We start from the raw sequence: 19,294 nt of genomic DNA on the forward strand, positions 1-19,294 counted from the left end.
GCATGAGTAAGCTCAAAACTCAAAACAAGTTTTCCGTCGACGTGTTGAATTTGACTAGACTGTAGTTTTATTTTTTTGATTTTTTTTTAGTTGTAGTTTTGCAGAGTTTTGAGTTTATTAGCTAAACATGACTTTCTTTTTAAAAAACTGTGACATTAATCAACTCACAACTGAACTGGAACCTTTTTCTTGTAATTTTAATCAATAAACTCACAAATTCTAATATATAAACTATTTGCAAAAAAAAGAGAGGAATGGAGGAAAACTAAAGTTGAATGTAAAGGATTTTTTAATTTAAATTTTGTATGCAATTTGTGTGTTTTTTGTGATTTTATTCTGTTGTATGTAATTATTCATTTCTTATGTTAGTTGAGCCAAATATAATCTTCCAATCTGGTGGTGAGGGAAACATAATAGTTCTCATAATTGCCAGAAATAAGTAAGATACAATTCATAAACATACAATTAAGTTAACATCACATTTCTGACTTTGTTCTCAGAAATGTTCTCAGTAGTAACTTCCATTAAAGTGTGAACAATCAGTGATTTATTAAAACAAAAATGGGTTTGATTCAGTGGCTTTATTCACTACACAACTCATCAGTCAAATACTCAAATGCAACTTATTAGAATTAACTAATAACTTTCAGCACTATTAATAATGACTGCGAGTTTATTAGTCACAATCTTTGAGACAGAAGTCAGTAGCATTTTCGTGCAATTTTAACATATAAAGTATTTGCGAAAAATAAAGTCAGAAACGCGAGAAGTATTGAATATGACTGTAGAGTTGTAAGTTTATTAAAATTGCAAACATCTTTGAGAAGAAAGTAAATTATAGAGAAAAAATACCTAAAATTCCAACACAATCTCACAGCAATTTGTCACTTTTGATTTAGTGGCTAATTTTTATGAAATATTACAATCTAATTCATACAATTTGGTACAATTTTCTCATCACCCAAAGACAGTTGGGTTTAGGGGCAGGGTTGGGTGCCACACCTCCTTTTTAAAATAAATTTTCGTACAACCTAACTCATACAAATTTCTACAAATTCGCCACTAAACTGACAAAACTTTAAATACTTCTGTTTTCTTGTAAGATCAGGTGAAAAATCATAGTCATTTGAGATATAAATGATGAGCGAACCTATGAACTTAGTATTACAAGTTACTACTTTGCTCCTAGAAATGCAGTTTACAGAATCAATGAATAAACATACTTAATTAAAACGCAGCTTATTAGATTTAACAAATTACCTTCAACAGAACATTCATAAACCCAAAACTTTAAACAAGACTCTAATCTGCATGTTGAACTGTAATATTGTGAGTTTATTAAAATAATATAGATAAAATAAGAGTCAGAACTGTGCATTTCGCTTGCAATCTAACTTGCAGTTATAATATACAAACTATTTGCGAAAAATAAATTCATTAATGCGCAAAAACCTATAGACGATTTCAATGTGGCCCATGAACATTTCCTGCTTGTGATGAAACTATTTTATAACTGTAACAAGTAACAATTCATTTATATCATAATGTTAAAACAGCTATCATAACATTATTTATCAATGTGTTTTTTTTTTTTTTTTTGGATTCTCAGAAGCGTTAAAAATTAAAAATGTACAACAGGAAATACGTGGGGACCATTGTTTTTGTTTACATCCCTCAAAATGGTCTGTAAACACAAATTTATTTTCACATTTCAAATACCTCTCACTCATACAGTATGGATTATTTTTGTCAAACCTGATCATTGAAAGTCATTCGATTATTTTTTTTTTTTCCATCAAAATGCCCAAAACCTCTGGTGCAACCCATAATTTGAAACCCAATAGTCCCGTACAGAACAGAGGGATAAAATGTCATTTGAAAAACGAATCCCATGCAAACAGTGTCCCGTCGAGACCAGCGTGTTCCGTGTGTGTGGTTGCAGGTTGGCAGTGTTGCATTTGTACTGGCTTTGATTTCTCTGAACAACATCTTGATCTCATCAGTTGCACCAGAACTGTCATCGCCCAGGATTCATGTCCTCCACTGACGCTCAGTGCCCTGAAACACTGGTATAAATAGCTGTGTGTTTACAGCCGGACACAATATGCTGGCTTTAGCCTGATGGGACATTCAAACCGCCTTCCACATAATTAAACAGTGCCGCTGATTGAGATAATTATAAGGTCGGAGAGATGAAGGGTGGGTGTAAATTTAAAGAGCTAATGTGACTCTTTTTTTTCTATGACCATGCTTTCATAAAGTAGCAAAAAATGAAGGTAATTGCTACCTTTTATGTTTGAAATCTGAGTTTTTCTAGCCATTTCGATGCATGCTAATAGTGTCATTTCTCATCCATTCTCATCCTATTTTAATAAAACTTAAAATTGTCACAATATAATATGTCTAGAAATGGTAGCATTAGCAATCTCAGAATAGTGCCAGTTAAAATCAGAAGTGACAAACCTGTAAACACACATTTGCAAGACATTTGCAATAATTTTGATTATAAACTTGCCGTTAACCCAGCAGGCACAAATCATAAGACGTTAATATTAGATTAAAATTAGGTCGTGGATTCAAGGTCGTGTTGGAAAGTGACCAAAATCCAACGACAAGTCAACATCTTAAACCAACGTCATAATGACATCAAATAGTGACGGTTATTCAACCAAAATTCAACGTCTGATAGATGTCATAGTGGTAACGCCCACACAATGTCAATCTGTAACATCATTAGACGTAGATTTGGTTGTTTTAGGTTGCGTTAGAAAGTGACCAAAATCTAACATCTGTCCAAGGTTTTGACACTGACGTCGACATAACGTTGGGTTTTGATGTCAACCTGATTTTCATTTCCACCCAAAATGCAACGTCCACACATCGTTACATTGTTATAATACAACCAATATTCGATATTTTTTTGAATTACAATAGGCCTGCAGTAAAAAAAATTTATGGTATGAAATTAAATGTTTGTTGAATTTTGTGATGTTTATTTTCTTTTACGTAACAGTAAAGTATTTATTTATTTATTTGTTCCTTCATTTGTTCTTTCGTTCATTTATTAGTTTGTTCATTAGTTCATTCGTTAGTTAGTTTAATGTTGTGAACACAAAAGCTATTTATTTATGTTTTTTTTAAAAAAAAGGTCATTTATTGACGCAGTCGCAATAAGAGCAGAATCGTTCATACGTAAAACGGAATGTAGTAATAGGATTTTTTTTTTTTTTAGGAATTTTGTGATGTTTATACCTATACAAAACACAAAAGTTCTTTTATTTATTTATTTAAAAAATATTCTGGTATTCATCTAACATCAGTCCGAGGTTTGGAGCCTGACGTCAGCCTAACGTTGGGTTCTAATGTCAATCTGATTTTCATTTCCACCCAAAATGCTTTGTCCCCACGACATTGGGATACAACTTTAATCTGATGTCATGTTGACGTCCTGTGTCAGCTGGGAACATCTCATAATTCTGAATTTCTCAAAATTGACGACTTACAAAGAATTTTATTTCTGAAAAAAATGCAGTATTTCAGAATTACAAAATGATAACATAGGCTTGCAATACAATTTTATTGGTATAAAATCAAATGTTTGTTGAATTTTATTATGTTTTTTTTTCCTTTTACGTAACACCAAACTATTCATTCATTCATTTTCTTGTCGGCTTAGTCCCTTTGTTAATCCGGGGTTGCCACAGCAGAATGAACCGGCAACTTATCCAGCAAGTTTTTATGCAGCGGATGCCCTTCCAGCTGCAACCCATCTCTGGGAAAACACCAAACTGTTTATTTATTTAATTGTTCCTCTGTTCATTAGTTCATTCCTTCCTTTCTTCCTTCCTTAGTTTGTTCCTTCGTTAGTTTCTTTGTTAGTTCATTAGTTACATTTTGTGGACACAAAAGCTATTTTATTTATTTGTCTATGAAACAAATTTGGTAATTTATCGATACAATTGCAATGAGAGCAGTATCGTTCAAACATAAAACAGAATATAGTAATGGGATTTTATATATATATATATATATATATATATATATATATATATATATATATATATATATATATATATATATATATATATAGAGAGAGAGAGAGAGAGAGAGAGAGAGAGAGAGAGAGAGAGAGAAAGAGAAAGAGAGAGAGAGAAAGAGAAAGAGAGTATAGTTTTGTGATGTTTATTTCTTATACAAAACTCAAAAGTTCTTTATTTATTTAAAAATATTCTGATAATTTATCTACACAATTGCAATGGGGAAACGCACCATTGCAAAGCACCATTATATATAGTATACTAGTATATGGTATACTTAAAACTTTCTTGTACAAACAATTTATTAGTGTTGAATTTAAACAAACAAATTAAATTTAGTAATGTTTAACTTAATTTGTTTGCTTTAAATTCAGCACAAATAATTATTTACAACCACCTAACTTGAAAAAAAAAATTGTAAATCCAAGGAAATATCTTTGAGTATTTTTTTTTCTGTGGATGCGTTTTAAATAATAGTTACACTAAAAACTTAAACGGGGTCAGGGAGTGTTTAAAATTTACATGTGAAAGGGTTTAATTCTAGATTAGTTTAATGTAAATGGACCAAATAATATAATTATTTCTTCAGACTTATAAGCACTGTAAAAAAATGCTGAGCTTCACACAATTTCTTCATGTTGTCCCAACACAAATCGATCAAGTTAACTTAATATTTTAAACAAATTTAAGTGGATTCATCATAAAACAATTAGATTGTCGCAAAAATAACTTTAAAATTGTGTTGTTTCGCCTTCAAATAAGTAGTTTGAACAATTATTTTATTGTTAATGTCTTCACACACACACACACACACACACACACACACACACGCACACACACACACATAAAAAAATAAATAAAAATAATACAAATTTTTTATGTCATCAGTGTAACTAAATGACAGTTTCATCTCATTTTACTGTATGTCATATTACAAGTACTGTGGGTTTTTACTAGAGGAAATTCCACCATTTGATTTTGCAGGCAGGGACTTTCTTGGCATCAATTTCACACTGTCCTCCTGCACACTTATTTAACACGTGTAACTTTGCCAAAAACCCATCAGTCACAAGCTCAGGGAAATATAAGAATGCCTTGGCTCGCTTTTCCAAAGCATCAGCGTTTTGTTGTTGCATGATCACATGCTGAATATGCCAATTCATGCAGTAGCATAACTGTAAGAGCGCGACAGTGGTGTAAAGACACAAAAAGACACAAACCACTTTTTGTTTTGTTTGTTTGGATGTTATAAATCAGGCAACATTGAATAGGTTTCTATATCAGTCTTTCCCAACCCAGTTCCTAAAGGCACACCAACAGTACACATTTTCAACCTCTTCCTATTCTAACACACCTAAATCAACTCAACAGAAAATTAGAAGAGACTCCAAAATCTGAAATGAATAGGTCAGATAAGGGGGACATCCAAAATATGTACTGCTGCTGTGCCTCCAGGAACAGGGTTGGGAAACACTGTTCTATATGATAAAGCTCAATTAGCGTCATGCATTCGCATATGTTTTTGTGTTAGCTATCGATAAATCAAACAGTTATTTGGACATTCATGTGTGTTTGCATGTTTGTGTATTTATTCCATCTTAAATCAGCACTTCGTCATTTGCCGATGACACTAGTGGCACCACATGTGGAAAATTATGACTGTAACATAACTCTAACACAAGCAACTGTATACCGCAATCATAACCGTGTCTCTATAGAGAAACGTAATGACTTCAACCTACTGTATATGCTGAAGCAAGCTGCAGGTATTGGTTTTCTCTCATTATTTTATTCTAGTTGTGTGTGCAACTCAAGTTTATTGCTGTTTTTTCATAGCTCAGGAGACTTGAGTTCTCAGGTATTGCTTCATCTAAAAGTCAGTGTGTTTTTCTTAAGATTTCTTCGGAGAAATGAAAATGGAAAACAAAAGCGAGCTTTGTTTGACATACATGTAGAGTAATTGTGGAAGGCATCACCCTGATAACTTGTTCTTAAGAGAAATGTTTGGTCTCGTACTGTATCGCAGTGTAATACAAGCTGAGATTGTGAGATTTGAAAGTTTAAAGTAGTCATATGTCACTTGGTGAGAAGTAATTATGAAAAATGGATTTTGAATTGAGAGATGAAGTTGAGAATTGAAACTGGCAAACTGAAACTGTTGTGGTTTGAAACAGGCAAATCATGAAAAAAAAGTTCTTTATGGTTGTAAGAAATACTGTTGCAGCAGTTATGAGAGCGTTCTGTCGTGTGATCAACTGCTAAATTCAAATCTGCTTTCCACAATGACTGCTAATCATGAATTTAAGTTATAAATCCTGTTTTCTAACTAATATTTGTGTTTATTTTATGTTTCAGGCATTTAAATACACTTGCAAAACATTACTTATGGGTTGTAAAGTACTTACCTGATATCATTGGAGATGACAATTGTAGTTGTTTTTTAAATATACTGTTTTAGGTTTAACAATGTAAAACAAACATTTTAGGTTATTAAAATGTTTACTATAATCTTCTCCTATTTAAAGAGCCACTTACTTTCATGTATTGTGGCAGAAATTGATAAATTAACATGTTGTAAATCCAGCAGCACAAATTTCTCCACAGCAGCATAAACCAAATTTGCGGTCACACGGTTGAGCGTGCAAAATTATGTCAGTCGGCACTGGGAAAAGGGTTTAAAAGAAGATGTTTTTAATTGAGAGATGAAGTTGAGAATTGAAACTGACAAACTGAAAACGTTGAGGATTGAAAGAGGATTGTTTGTGGTTGTGGGATATACATTTAGTGTTGCAAGAAATACTGTCTCAGCAGTTATTAGAGTTTTCAGTGCTTTGAATGATCTGCTGCTAAATTCAAATCTGCTTTCCCACAATGAAACTGTTGCACTGCAGCACTTAATCATAAAGTTAAGTCTCAAATCCCAATTTATCAGTGTTTTTAAACTTTATTTTATGTTACAGACATTTAAATATGCAATTACTAGCAAAACAATACTTATGATTTATAAAGTTCATATCTGACATTTTTCAACTCCTTGGAATTATAAGGTTCTATCTGCAATCTGAATGACTTTAAGATATTGAGCTTTAAAGTTTTTGCATTCCATATAGACAACAGTATGTGTGTAACATTTGTTTTTAAATAAAAAGTCTTAAAATGAAAAACTTAGATAAAAAAACATCAAATAATGTAAAAAAGTTATCATTTAATAAGAAAATGTCAATTACTCAATTTTAACACATATCAGATAGAACCTTATTCTGAGGTGACGATTTGGAGATGACAATTATAATTATTTTTAAACAATCTTTAGGTTAAACAATGTAAAACAAACATTTTAACCAATGTTTTGGTTACTAGAATGTTTAGTCTTCTCTAAGTTAAACAGCAACTTACTTGAATGTATTGTGGGAAAAGTTGATGAATTAACATGTTGTGAATCCAGCAGCACTAATCTCTCCACTGCAGAGCAGACTAAAGCCACGGTCACATTAGAGTTTGGCCATGCAAAATTATGCCATACGGTGCAAAAGGAACTGGATAAAAGAAGATGATTAGACATCAATAAAGCAAGCGCTTGCTCCATATTTTCAATTTCTGTACAGAGAGGTCACATTTTGATCTTCTATTGGTCTCATGCAATCACATGATGCGATTTCGCAGGTCAGAGTTCACAAAGCTCAAACTTTGGAATGTAAAGACATGCAAAACTTGTTGCATGAGCTTGCATTTCCAGTCTTGCAGTCTTGCATTTATTATTTGCATGTGTATGAATGGAAGTCAATGGGGCGAAAGTGCAGTGTGATCATGGCTTAACATGGCGGCATCATAGTTCAAATAATGTTATCGTTATTAAGCTAATTAAATGATAAAATACACATTTTACGCATATTTGAGAATCAGAATATCTGAAATTTCCAACGCAATCTTACAGAAATTCGTAACTTTTAGATTTAGTGGTTAATTTGTATTAATTCGTACAATGTAATTCGTACAATTTACTACGATTTGCCCATTACCCAATAACGATTGGGTTTAGGGGCGGGGTTGGGTGCCACGCCTCCTTTTTAAAATCTTACATTTTAGTATGACTCAACTCGTACAAATTAGCCACTAAACTGACAAAACGCAAAATATTTACGTTTCCTCGTGAGATCAGGCTGGATATTTCACAATATAGTTAGGACATCAGATTTGCAGAAAAGGGTATAATTTCACAATAAATAGCCTTTTCCTCCTTTACTAGCGGGAGCTCTCGAGAACTACCTCATCTAATACCCCTTACATACTCATCGACCAGACAGAAGCCCTGGGCTCAATTATCTCCGAGCATAGGGTTCTCCCCTGTAACAGCATGCCAAACCTGCTATTAGCGTCAAGCAATATCAAAGTAGAGGGCAGGGTCGCCAAAGGACCTCGAGCCAGAAATTGAACTCGGGTCACCGTGAGCACCATGGTGCTATATGTTGGCGCACTTAACCACTAGGCTATTGACGCCGACTGAGTGTGCACTCTTAAAAAGAAACAAAAAACTATATAATTGCATATACTGCAGAGCGGCTCGTTTGCAAAAAGAAAACAGCAAATTGGCCATAGTGTATGAGTGTGTGTGTGTGTGTGTGATTGTGAGAGTGTATGGGTGTTTCTCAACCCTGGGTTGCGGCTGAAAGGGCATAAAACATATGCCAGAATAGCTGGCTGTTCATTCCACTGTGGCGACCCCTGATAAAAAAGGGACTAAGCTGAAGGAAAATGAATGAATAAAAGCCACATATGTGGAAAACAGGTTTTTTATTTTTTTTAAATTATATATTTTTTTATATTTTAAACCAAAGCAAATATGCCAGTTCCTGAAAATTGTAAAGCATTCGGAATAGTTGAAGCGATTGGTTGTACTTTAGTTTAAACAGCCACACAGATACAATCGATTATTTCTAAAATCAGTTCCAAAGGTCAAACATTTCCCCTTAATTCCCCACTTCTTCAAATATTTCTCATTCATCAGTCACTTTGAATAAAATCATCCACATAAACATACATTTTCACTGCAGGAGCCCTATTTTGAGTTCGCCAAAACAAATATGGCACATTTATTTGTTTCCCATGGCATCAGATGCCCCATTATGCCAACCAAAACACAGCTGTGCATGGGCATCCCAAACTAATCACGTTCATTTGCTCCGTCGGGATTCATTTCAAGGATAGATCGTCTTTTTAAAGTCAGCGCCAGGCAAGCATTTAAGCCCTGACTATATTAACTCCCATCCGCACACACACACACTCTCTTCCTTAACACACACACACTGGGAGAAGATTCCTCAGCCTCTTGATATCCCTCCAGCCCGTGTCCTCTCTCCTGTGAAATGCCCAGCTTGGTTTAATCCCTGTGTCTCGTCAGGCCCTTTTAATAGGATCCTCATCTCAATGTCCGCACACAACTGGAGCAGCCCGCGGGTTTATCTGAGGCAGATATAGAGTTTCAGGCGACAAGCTGAACCCCTCTCGGCTTTTACTGTACCAGTGTGTGTTGCTGAAGCCGCATCACGCTAAAAAAACTCTCGTTTCTCCTTCCTCTTTCCGTTTCTCCAGCCCGATCCAGGCCCGTCATGGCAGCGCCGAGCTCCAGCGGACTCGAAGTTCTACTCGGGACATTGCAGGTAAGAGAACATTGTTTCGCCAATGCGTTCATGGGGATTGTACATGTAGGAATGGCCCGCAGATGCAGGCAAGCACGCAGGACACTTTCCATGTGCTGAGTGAGAATGATAAATGACATGGTCACTCGCTGCCATAAAAAGGAGCCTGCTGTTTAACGTAAACATGCTTCAACCCCCTTGAGAGGCCAGTTTCAAAATGTTTGTTAATGCGAGAGATGAAGCGCAAGTATTGATGATATTCTAGCTGTAGCTGTGAATTATTTGGTGGTATCATTTTGAATGCTTTTATGAAATTGTGTCTTTTTTTCAGTGGAAACATTGATTGATTGATTGATTGATTGATTGATTGATTGATTGATTCACTTGATTAATCCGAGAGGGAAATTAAATTGTCCAAGCGTCTAACAACGTCACATAAAATACAGTTTTAAATATACCATAATTGGACAGTTAACCCATTTAAGCTCCCCAACTGTATTTGCCGAAGTTTATAGTTGACATTTTCCTTTTATAATGAATTTTCTATATGTTGTCCATGGCTAATTTCTCAATGACATGTGAGCAAACAAACAAATAAAATATTTCAAGAAAGAAAAAAGGAAATGAATTCAACTTTCTACCTCTAATTCCAGGATAAATCCTCCCCAATTAAGGTAATTTTCATGTTAATAATTTTTTTTGTTTACAAATATATATCAACATATTCATGAAGGTCTCTATAGATTCATCCAAACACAACAAAACGTTCAAGAGATCTATAGTTTTGTGTATAGTTTGTCAAATGTTCAAGAAGCTATTATAGATGACGGTGGGCAAATACCAAGTACATAAATAATGGCGAATTAGGAAATAATGTGTTAATACAGTTGAAGTCAGAATTATTAGCCCCCTTGTTTATTTTTTCCCCCAATTTCTGTATAACGGAGAGATTTTTTTCAACACATTTCTAAACATAATAGTTTTAATAACTTTTTTCTAATAACTGATTTATTTTATCTTTGCCATGATGACAATACATAATATTTTACTAGATATTTTTCAAGACACCTTAATTAGGTTAATTAGGTTAACTAGGCAGGTTAGTTTGGCAAGTTATTGTATAACGATGGTTTGTTCTGTAGACTATCGAAAGGGGCTTATAGTTTTAACCTTAAAATAAAAAGAGCTGCTTTTATTCTAGCTGAAATAAAACAATTAAGACTTTCTCCAGAGGAAAAAAAAAATGTGATCAGACATAGGATAAACTTTATTTGTCCCTGAGAGGAAATTTTTCTTGGGCAAAAAAGGTGCTACAACATTGCTCTAAACAGACAGTAAAAATATATAAAACAAAACAATTAAGAACAAACAGTTAAGAACATACTTTGTTTACAGAATAAGACCGAATATAAGTATAAATATATAAAACACAGAAACCAGTCAAGTGCTAACGTACTACAGGAACAGTGTTATTGGTAGAGTTCAACAGTTTTATCGAGGTAGAGATAAGTCTATTAGTTGTACACAATGGCATTCTCAGTCTTTTTCCTTATGGCAACAGCTGATATTCACTGAAAAGGGGATGTTTAGAATCAGCGCTAATACGTATTGCTCTTCTCATAGTCGCCTGTTCATATAGAGTCTGTATGGGCTTGTATTGTTTTATTCCTATAATTTTCATGGTTGTTTTTTGCATATGAACCAATTTATTTTTCAACTGAACTGACAGGTTTCCAAACATTCTGTGAAAATGTTTGCTTTCATAATAACCCATTTAAAAACAACCCTTTTTTAGCTAATATCCTTACTTTAAAGTAGACTTTTTTTATACACAATTTAATAGACAGCAAAACCTTCAGAGTAAAATTATCTTCTCTTACTGGTCACAAAGATTTAAATAAGCACAGAGAAAATGAACTCCTATTAAAAACCAGAATCACTGAAGAAAAACACACAACTACAACACAATTCAGTCACTACTTTAAACCCTGCTGTCCACACAGACATGGGTATTGACTAAATTGCTGTTTCTCTACATGGTTTGGCTGTTCGTCCACACACAAATAAAGTGTCAGGTCACTGAAACCCAAAATATTGAAATAACTATTATCTTTTTTATTTATCTTTTTGACACACAATTGTCTGTTGAGGGAAACTAGTGTGTTTCATCACTGTAAGACAAATTGATTTGTTCTTTGTGTTTTCATTCATGAAACAATATGATAGATAATTTCTGGGGGGTTCATATTAGTTGGTTTTAAAATTTTAAACATGATATATGTGTTTACAAATATTAATTGATCTGTTGAAAGCAGATATTTTTAATATTAGTTATTTTAATGTGGGATGCTGAATGTTCTCATCCTATTCAATTTTTACATTGAATGTATTTGAATGAATTTGTTGTCGCATATTCAAATGATTTTCTAGAAAAAGAAGAAAAATAAAACTGGAGAAAATATATGCAAAAGATGTTCACATAGGACGCTACTAACAAGGATATATGCATAAAATCTATTTAAAAAAATTGTGCACAAATGGGTTAAGATTAGTTTAAATAATTATAACAACAACAACTACAAAGAAATCCTTTAACAGGATTTGTCAATTGATCAATTGTTAATGGGTCATCATGAAAAAACAATTATAATGTGCTCAGTGTTCTGTCAAGAACATAATTTTTTACAAAAGCATGGGTAAAAATATTTCTCAAAGCGTTTTTGTGTTCTTTTATTGTTTCTCTAGACCAGAGATTCATAAAGTTTTGCTTGTCAGGGGTACTCTGTTGAATTAAAGAAGTTACCTCATGAAAAGGTATTAATATTTGGATATTTTAAAATATTTTAATCTTTTAACGTGTGTTAAGAAAGTTTATATAGGGGTACATGTGGACACATGGCTTTATTAATACTATTAATCATTGTTTGAAAATTATTAATGCTTTTGTAAAAATATTGTTGACATGCCTGCAATACTGTATGAGTATGAATTGTTGTTGTTACGATTATTATTTATGTATAGGGCTACACATATTTATGGATTATTGTTTTACTTGTTTCTTTCAAAAATATTACATGATTTGTGATTGTAAAATATGTAGGGTTGCACACATATGTATATGTATGTATGCATTTATTTATGTATTTAACTCCACAAGTTATGATACTAGCATTTTTGTGTTTTCAGTTCTTCAATTTTAATTGTTTTGACTTGTTATTGACCAAAAAAGAAAAAAAAATTAAATAAAATATTCTGACTTATGATTGATGAAATGCTTTTTGGTTTTGTTGTTTTATATTTGTTGTATAAAATAAATTTGTTGTGTTAAGATATTTGATTTTATATACATATGCAGGGCTGCTGCATCTATAGGTATATTATTATTATTATTATTATTATTATTATTATTATTATATACATAATAAAATTATATATATATATATATGTATATATATATATATATATATATATATATATATATATAAACTATATATATATATATATATATATATATATATATATAAAAACTATATATATATATATATATATATATATATATATATATATATATATATATATATATATATATATATATATATATAGAGATAGAGAGAGAGAGAGAGAGAGAGAGAGAGAGAGAGAGAGAGAGAAAGAGAGAGAGAGAGATATTGCATGCTGTTTTGCATATCTGCTTGGTTGTTGATTTGTTGCACTCACAGAATGTCTCGCATAAATCCCAAAGGTTCATTTAAATCACATTTTTGCACATCATATGGTGACTGATTTCATATTAGGGGTTTGTAAATATGAGTTGATATTGTCAGCGATCTGAGATTTGATGTGATCACAGGATGCCAAATCTCCTATAATTTTCCACCTTTTGCATTAAAATCACACTCAGAAGGCTAATAATTTTTATGTTTAATTGAGATTGAAAGCCTTAATATGATATTTATCCCTTTTAATGAGATGGGTAACACTGTAATAACTGCACACTGTATGCAATAACTCTAAATTAATAAACATAGTAAGCAGTTTATAAATATAGCTATTGTATTCTATAAGGACATATAATGTGCTTAAGGATTGTATTTTCAGACTTGCTTAATGATTTTTTTTCTTGCTAAATTAAGTACTTTATTTTTTACAAACTAGTTATTTAAGAGTAGTTGCAGGTTTTAAGATCATTCAGAATGAGTGAGTAAATGCAAATTAAATAAAACTTTTCAAACGAACATTTATGCACCTTATTTGTAAGGCGTATAGTAATAGTTACTCTATATGTTAGTAAATGTTTTTATTAACACATTTCTACATGAATTTTTATGAACTGAGGATGATTTATGCTTTGTAAATCCCTTATAAATGAAAATCAAAGACTCAGTTATATTCTAAACAGGAAAAATAAAACGAATGACAATGATTCAGAAGAAATAATATTCATTTCAAGATACAAAAATGAAACGGTATGAATGCTGCTAGATTTACAACATGTTATTTCAGCGACTTCTCTCAGAATGAAAGTAAGTGGCTGTTTAGCTGGAAGAAGAATGGAGTAAAACATTTTAAACGCTGTGTATCAAGTGTAAATAAAAATCTGCTTATGTTTTAAAAATGTATTATTATTGCAATCTCAATAGGAATCAGTGTGTATTTTAAGAACTAAACATGTTATATTTGCCATAGTAATTATATATTTTAAAGGTCTGAAATTAGTTTGAAAATGCTGAGAGATTGGGATTTATCACAAGCTCTGTTTCAAATTACATCAACTGAAAAATAACTCTTATCTAAACGTATCTAAAAGAGAAATGACTGTGCAGTTTAAACATTGCTGAATTACAGTAACAGAGTTATTATTTGTTTACGCACAACAGATTTGATAAAACAACACCAATATAATAAATTAACAATATAACAATATGATAAACCATTCCTTTAGTTATTTAGTCTTGTTACCTAAAAGTGTAGAGACTCAAAAATATAATTTGATAAGATAAATGTAGTTAATCTCTTCAGAAGAAAAAAACATGTATAATTTAAACGGTAATTATTTTAAAACATTCAATAAAGTGTTTGATAAAGAAAATGAATTGACACAGATCTTAAATAGTTCTGTATCATTGTAATAGAGACACATTTAATATGTTATTTGTTATATTAATATTAGACACTTTTACTTATTTCTGATCGCAAATGAGGTCATATGGATGATTTGACTTCTTTATAAGAACGTGAACTGACAAGGGTGGCTAGTAATACGCTCACGATTAGGCACAGTCAGCGTGTCCCTTCCTCTAGCCATGACCAGCATCAAACGGAGCAAATATGGTACAAATTCACTGTCCTTGACATGAAGCTGTTGGTGCCTGAAATGGGATTCCCGCTAATTCAAATTGAGACTGACACAGACGCTCGGGGTGCCATATTGAGGCGGTTTTATATTCTTACCCTGCTTTTTCCTTTCTGAGTTTTTTATAGTGCTTTTAACACCACACTGAGAAACAACAGGTCTTGCCTTTTGTGTCTAAAAAATTATTTGAACACGTGTCAGAATAACTTTTGAAGCAAGAAAACCTGTCAGTTTTGTCAGTTTTTAATTTAATTTAAATTAATTTAATTTAATTTAATTTAATTTAATTTAATTTAATTTAATTTAATTTAATTTAAAATAATTTAATTTTATGTATTAATTCATTCAGTCATTTTCTTTTCAGCTTAGTTGCTTTATTAATCAGGGGTCGCCACAGCGGAATGAACCGCCAACTTATCCAGAATATGTTTTATGCAGTGGATGCCCTTCCAGCTGCAACTTATCACTGGCAAACATCTATACACACTCACTCACACTCATACACATACAGACAATTTAGCGTACCCAATTCACCTGTACCGTGTGTCTTTGGACTTGTGGGGGAAACCGGAGCACCCAAAGGAAACCCACGTGAACACGGGGAGAACATGCAAAAACTCCACACAGAAATGCCAACTGACCCAGCCGAGGCTGGAACCAGCGACCTTCTTGCTGTGAGGGGAACATGCTATCCACTGCGCCGCCGTGCAGCCCTTATTTATTTATTTATTTACATTTTATTTAATTTATTTCATTTGATTAATAAATTAATAAATTAATTTATTTAATTAAAGTTTTATTTCATAAAAAAAAAAACTGCTTTTATTCTAGCCGAACTAAAAGAAATAAGACTTTCGCCAGAAAAAAATAAACTATCAGACATACTTTCGAAAGAACGACAACTGAATATAGCTTCAACTGTACACACACACACACACACACACACACACACACACATATATATATGCAAAATACACTTTGAAGTTTTTGTGTCCATATATTTAAATTACAATACATATTTTAGGATTTTTTAAAATAGTTTTTTCACATTTATTGATCAGAATAAAACTCAACTTTAATCATAAATGCATTCCGAAGGTTTTTACAAAAGTATATGTACATACATACTTTAAGTTACTTTATTATATAGATGTTAAGTTTTTTTTTTTTGTTTGGGTTTTTTACAAAAAAAAAAACTAAAATATTTATTTACTTGTTCAAAAGAAATTGTCTGTTTGCAGCATTTACTGAATATTGAGTGATAAAAAATTCCAAAAATGGTCTCTATAAAAACATTTGACTCTAATATGTAAAAACTGATATAAGAATTTTAATCCAGTCATTTTTTGTGCTAAAACAGTATACAAATAAGTGCATGAAATAATATTACATTTAAATAGTAAAATGAATCATTTTAGAAAACCTGCAATACATAAAGTTTTGCGTATAGTGTTATCAATGTTATCTGATAAATATTTATTTTTAGAAGTTAATATTTACTTATAGGCGGTTCATTCCACTGCTGTGACCCCTGATTAAATAAAAGGACAAAGCAGAAAAGAAAGTGAATGAATATTCACTTATAGAAGTAGTATACTTTACATATACAACTATATATTGATGCATATGTCAAGTATATGTATATTTCAAGCATATGTGTCTGAATATACAAGTCTAAAAGGTAGCCTGCATAATAAGGAACGTTCATCTTTTACTCCACCTTCCTCTTCCTCCATACCTGTTCCTTTTCTCTGTTGAACACAAAAGAAGATATTTTGAAGAATGTTGTAAACTGGTTTGCTACTATGGATGTCAATGGCTGCTGGATTCCAACATTCTATCTTCAATATCCCTTTAATACATATCTTGCTCTATACACAATTGTTTGGACACACAAAAATAAAAAGCTAACAAAGCTAGCTCTCCGCTTAAACAGGAAATTTAGTGTTAAAAGTTAAATTCGAAAAAAATATATTCCACATTTAAGCAGTTCCTGAGTACATCAGCACACACACTCCCAGTTGACAGGTGGGATACGCTTTTTGATTGTAGTCTGGCATACAGTAGGTGATGCCAGACCAAAATAGATGTAATGATTCATAATTTCATATATCGCTGGGTTATTCTGTTAAAAGATTGTTGGGCCAATAATGTTGTAATGACGTGCCAGCTGGCTCTGTATGCTAGTCCTGCTCATTAATGTTGAGTAATTAACATGCTTGTGTGGAATTATCCCAGACGGCGGTGACAGGGCCATCGATTTCCAAGAAAGAGCTCACGCTATTTTTCTACTCTTGCAAAAGTTCATCCTCAGTGAATTGTAGTTTCTTCATTAAAAGCGGTCACCTTTGGGGCAGGAATTAATGGGGGGTTATGAAGCGAAAATGCCACAATGTGACAAAAAAGGTCCCCGAAATAAAATTTTGGGGGGGCTGAAATGTCTTTGTAATTAATTAATTTGTTCTTTATCAGTGACATTTGATATTTCATTAGAGATTTCAGTTATATACTGCATAAAAACATTGATTTAATGATTTGGCATAAACGTGTTTTCTATTAAAAAGACCCCTAAAAAGTCAAAATCATAAAGCAAGTAACAATTCACCCAAAAATCATTATGTATAATATTAATACTCTCTTTGGAAGACTTTTATATACTAAAAGAAAACAATGATAGATTACCAAAGGGATTACTTTGAATTTTTAAGCCATCAATGGTTTCATTTATGTGTTAATGTAAACTTTTGGGCAATTATTGCAACTGTCAAGTTATTTACTTCATACTCACCGGCCACTTTATTAGTTACATGTGTCCAACTGCTCGTTAACTCAACTTTCTTATAAGCCGATCACATGACAGCAGATCAATGCATTTAGGCATGTAGACATGGTCAAGACGATCTGCTGCAGTTCAAACCGAGCATCAGAATAGAGAAGAAAGGGGATTTAAATGACTGAACGTGGCATGTTTGTCGGTGCCAGATGGGCTGGGATTTTCACGCACAAATATCTCTAAGGTTTACAGAAAATAGTTCGAAATGAGAATATTTCCAGTGAGCGGCTTTTCTGTGGGTGCAGAGGCCTTGTTGATGCCAGAGCGCAGAGGAGAATGGCCAGACTGGCTCAAGCTGATAGAAAGGCGACAGTAACTCAAATAACCACTCGTTACAACCGAGGTCTGCAGAAGAGCATCTCTGAACTCACAACACATTCAACATTGAGGCAGATGGGCTACAGCAGCAGCAGAAAACCACACCTGGTGCCACTCCTGTAAGCTAAGAACAGGAAACTGAGGCTACAATTTGCACAGGTTACTGAAATTTGACAATAGAAGATTACCAGACAATATAGAAAATCTAAAAAAATCTAGAAAATATGATCAAATCACCTCATTTTTTTTTCTATTGCTTCTTACCTATAAAGCTTAAATAATCTAGCTCCTGTTTATCTAACCAACCTTCTGTCTCGCTACAATCCAACCCGGGATACAATCCAACCCTTTAGGATTTCAAAACTTAGGGCTTCTGGTAGTACCTAGAATAGCAAAGTTGAGTAAAGGAGGTCGAGCCTTCTCATTTATGGCTCCTAAACTCTGGAATAGCCTTCCTGATAATGTTCGAGGCTCAGACACACTCTCCCAATTCAAAACTAGATTAAAGACCTATCTTTTTAGTAAAGCTTACACTCAGTGCATCACTTAGCTGTATGATACATGAATGTGCTCCACACAGGTTTTTGCATCTCGTTTATATACACTGTGAACAGCAGCTATGCTATTTATTGTCTTTATTCTCTTTTTCCACCTGGGGATACTCGTCCCGAGGACCTCAGACTATGCAGCGTCACTGATTTGATCCAAGACCAGCGACGAGATAATCCCAAGGTTTCCATATCCTGAGCAGCTGCTGTGGTGGTCATGGAGGAGTGGAGAGCATGAGACTGATTCCTGTGATGCTCCAGGGACAGACGAGTCTTCGCTGAGGTTCAGCTTCCAGCCTCCGCCGCTGAGACTGCAGCTCAGCACAAGTTGTTTGGCCAGCAGAGAAATGGAAATGGTCGTGCCCAACTGGGTCTGGTTTCATTTGAGGTTTTTTCTTCACTTTCACCAATTGGTGAAGAAGTTTTTTTCCTCTTGTTGCTATCGCCACTAGCTTGCATGATTCAGGATCTGTAGAGCTACGTATCGATGAATTTGCTCTTCAGTGTTTGGACTCTCAGTAATGATTATTGAACCACACTGAACTGAGCTAAACTGAACTAAACTGAAA

The 19,294-nt window shown here is 33.1% G+C and overlaps 1 protein-coding gene across 40 annotated transcripts in view; it reads left to right on the forward strand.

Moving 5' to 3' along the window:
* The window catches only part of agbl1 (AGBL carboxypeptidase 1), a 395,384-nt gene that overhangs the window by 124,630 nt on the left and 251,460 nt on the right, over positions 1 to 19,294 (forward strand). For all 40 annotated transcript variants that reach the window (XM_087311870.1, XM_087311857.1, XM_087311865.1 and 37 more), the window contains one exon: positions 9,627 to 9,694. In XM_087311870.1, coding sequence (XP_087167996.1) covers positions 9,644 to 9,694 — 51 coding nt within the window. In that variant the 5' untranslated portion in view covers positions 9,627 to 9,643. The remainder of the gene's footprint in view (positions 1 to 9,626; positions 9,695 to 19,294) is intronic.

Source organism: Danio rerio, chromosome 25 (genome assembly GCF_052040795.2).
Source record: "Danio rerio strain M-AB ecotype USA chromosome 25, GRCz13ab, whole genome shotgun sequence".
Lineage (NCBI taxonomy): Eukaryota > Metazoa > Chordata > Actinopteri > Cypriniformes > Danionidae > Danio > Danio rerio.